Here is a 2,178-nt window from a genome sequence, read left to right as displayed (position 1 = left end):
TATTAGTTGTAGGTGCAGCGGTCATCGTGGTCATAGGTGCAGAGGTTGTATTAGTTGTAGGCGCAGCGGTCATCGTGGTCATAGGTGCAGAGGTTGTATTAGTTGTAGGCGCAGCGGTCATGGTTGTAGGCGCAGTGGTCATCGTGGTTGAAGGTGCAGAGGTTGTAGTGGTTGTAGGTGCAGTGGTCATCGTGGTTGTAGGCGCAGCGGTTGTAGTGGTTGTAGGTGCAGCGGTTGTCCTGGTTGTAGGCGCAGCGGTCGTCGTGGTTGTAGGTGCAGCGGTTGTACTGGTTGTAGGCGCAGCGGTCGTCGTGGTTATAGGTGCAGTGGTTGAAGGTGCAGCGGTCGTTGTGGTTGTAGGCGCAGCGGTTGTCGTAGTTGTAGACGCAGCGGTCGTCGTGGCTGTAGATGCAGCGGTTATAGGTGCAGCGGTCATCGTGGTCATAGGTGCAGCGGTTGTATTAGTTGTAGGTGCAGCGGTCGTAGTTTTAGGCGCCGCAGTCATCGTGGTCATAGGTGCAGAGGTTGTATTAGTTGTAGGCGCAGAGGTCGTGGTTGTAGGTGCAGCGGTCATGGTTGTAGGCGCAGCGGTCATCGTGGTCATAGGTGCAGAGGTTGTATTAGTTGTAGGCGCAGCGGTCATCGTGGTCATAGGTGCAGAGGTTGTATTAGTTGTAGGTGCAGAGGTCGTGGTTGTAGGCGCAGCGGTCATCGTGGTCATAGGTGCAGCGGTTGTATTAGTTGTAGGTGCAGCGGTCGTGGTTGTAGGCGCAGCGGTCATCGTGGTCATAGGTGCAGAGGTTGTATTAGTTGTAGGCGCAGCGGTCATCGTGGTCATAGGTGCAGAGGTTGTATTAGTTGTAGGCGCAGCGGTCATCGTGGTCATAGGTGCAGCGGTTGTATTAGTTGTAGGCGCAGAGGTCGTGGTTGTAGGTGCAGCAGTCATCGTGGTCATAGGTGCAGAGGTTGTATTAGTTGTAGGCGCAGCGGTCATCGTGGTCATAGGTGCAGAGGTTGTATTAGTTGTAGGCGCAGCGGTCATCGTGGTCATAGGTGCAGCGGTTGTATTAGTTGTAGGTGCAGCGGTCATCGTGGTCATAGGTGCAGCGGTTGTATTAGTTGTAGGCGCAGCGGTCATCGTGGTCATAGGTGCAGAGGTTGTATTAGTTGTAGGCGCAGCGGTCATCGTGGTCATAGGTGCAGCGTTTGTATTAGTTGTAGGTGCAGCGGTCGTGGTTGTAGGCGCAGCGGTCATCGTGGTCATAGGTGCAGAGGTTGTATTAGTTGTAGACGCAGCGGTCGTCGTGGTTGTAGGCGCAGCAGTCGTCATGTTCGTAGGCGCAGCGATTGTAGTGGTTGTAGGCGCAGCGGTCATCGTGGTTGTAGGCGCAGCAGTCGTCATGGTTGTAGGCGCAGCGGTTGTAGTGGTTGTAGACGCAGCGGTCGTCATGGTTGAAGGCGCAGTGGTTGTAGTGGTTGTAGACGCAGCGGTCGTCATGGTTGAAGGCGCAGCAGTCGTCGTGGTTGTAGGCGCAGCGGTTGTAGTGGTTGTAGGCGCAGCGGTCATCGTGGTTGTAGGCGCAGCAGTCGTCATGGTTGTAGGCGCAGCGGTTGTAGTGGTTGTAGACGCAGCGGTCGTCATGGTTGAAGGCGCAGTGGTTGTAGTGGTTGTAGACGCAGCGGTCGTCATGGTTGAAGGCGCAGCAGTCGTCGTGGTTGTAGGCGCAGCGGTTGTAGTGGTTGTAGGCGCAGCGGTCATCGTGGTTGTAGGCGCAGCAGTCGTCATGGTTGTAGGCGCAGCGGTTGTAGTGGTTGTAGACGCAGCGGTCGTCATGGTTGAAGGCGCAGTGGTTGTAGTGGTTGTAGACGCAGCGGTCGTCATGGTTGAAGGCGCAGCAGTCGTCGTGGTTGTAGGCGCAGCGGTTGTAGTGGTTGTAGGCGCAGCGGTCATCGTGGTTGTAGGCGCAGCAGTCGTCATGGTTGTAGGCGCAGCGGTTGTAGTGGTTGTAGACGCAGCGGTCGTCATGGTTGAAGGCGCAGTGGTTGTAGTGGTTGTAGACGCAGCGGTCGTCATGGTTGAAGGCGCAGCAGTCGTCGTGGTTGTAGGCGCAGCGGTTGTAGTGGTTGTAGGCGCAGCGGTCATCGTGGTTGTAGGCGCAGCAGTCGTCATGGTTGTAG

The 2,178-nt window shown here is 56.1% G+C and overlaps 1 protein-coding gene across 1 annotated transcript in view; it reads right to left on the bottom strand.

The window, feature by feature from the left end:
• The window catches only part of LOC123979450 (papilin-like), a 6,921-nt gene that overhangs the window by 1,741 nt on the left and 3,002 nt on the right, over positions 1–2,178 (bottom strand). Inside the window, exon 3 of the mRNA XM_046063372.1 lies at positions 1–402. This exon is cut by the window's left edge and continues 761 nt beyond it. Within this exon, the coding sequence (XP_045919328.1) occupies positions 1–402 (402 nt within the window). The remainder of the gene's footprint in view (positions 403–2,178) is intronic.

Source organism: Micropterus dolomieu, linkage group LG11, assembly GCF_021292245.1.
Source record: "Micropterus dolomieu isolate WLL.071019.BEF.003 ecotype Adirondacks linkage group LG11, ASM2129224v1, whole genome shotgun sequence".
NCBI lineage: Eukaryota > Metazoa > Chordata > Actinopteri > Centrarchiformes > Centrarchidae > Micropterus > Micropterus dolomieu.
This window is presented reverse-complemented; position numbering and strand designations above follow the sequence as displayed.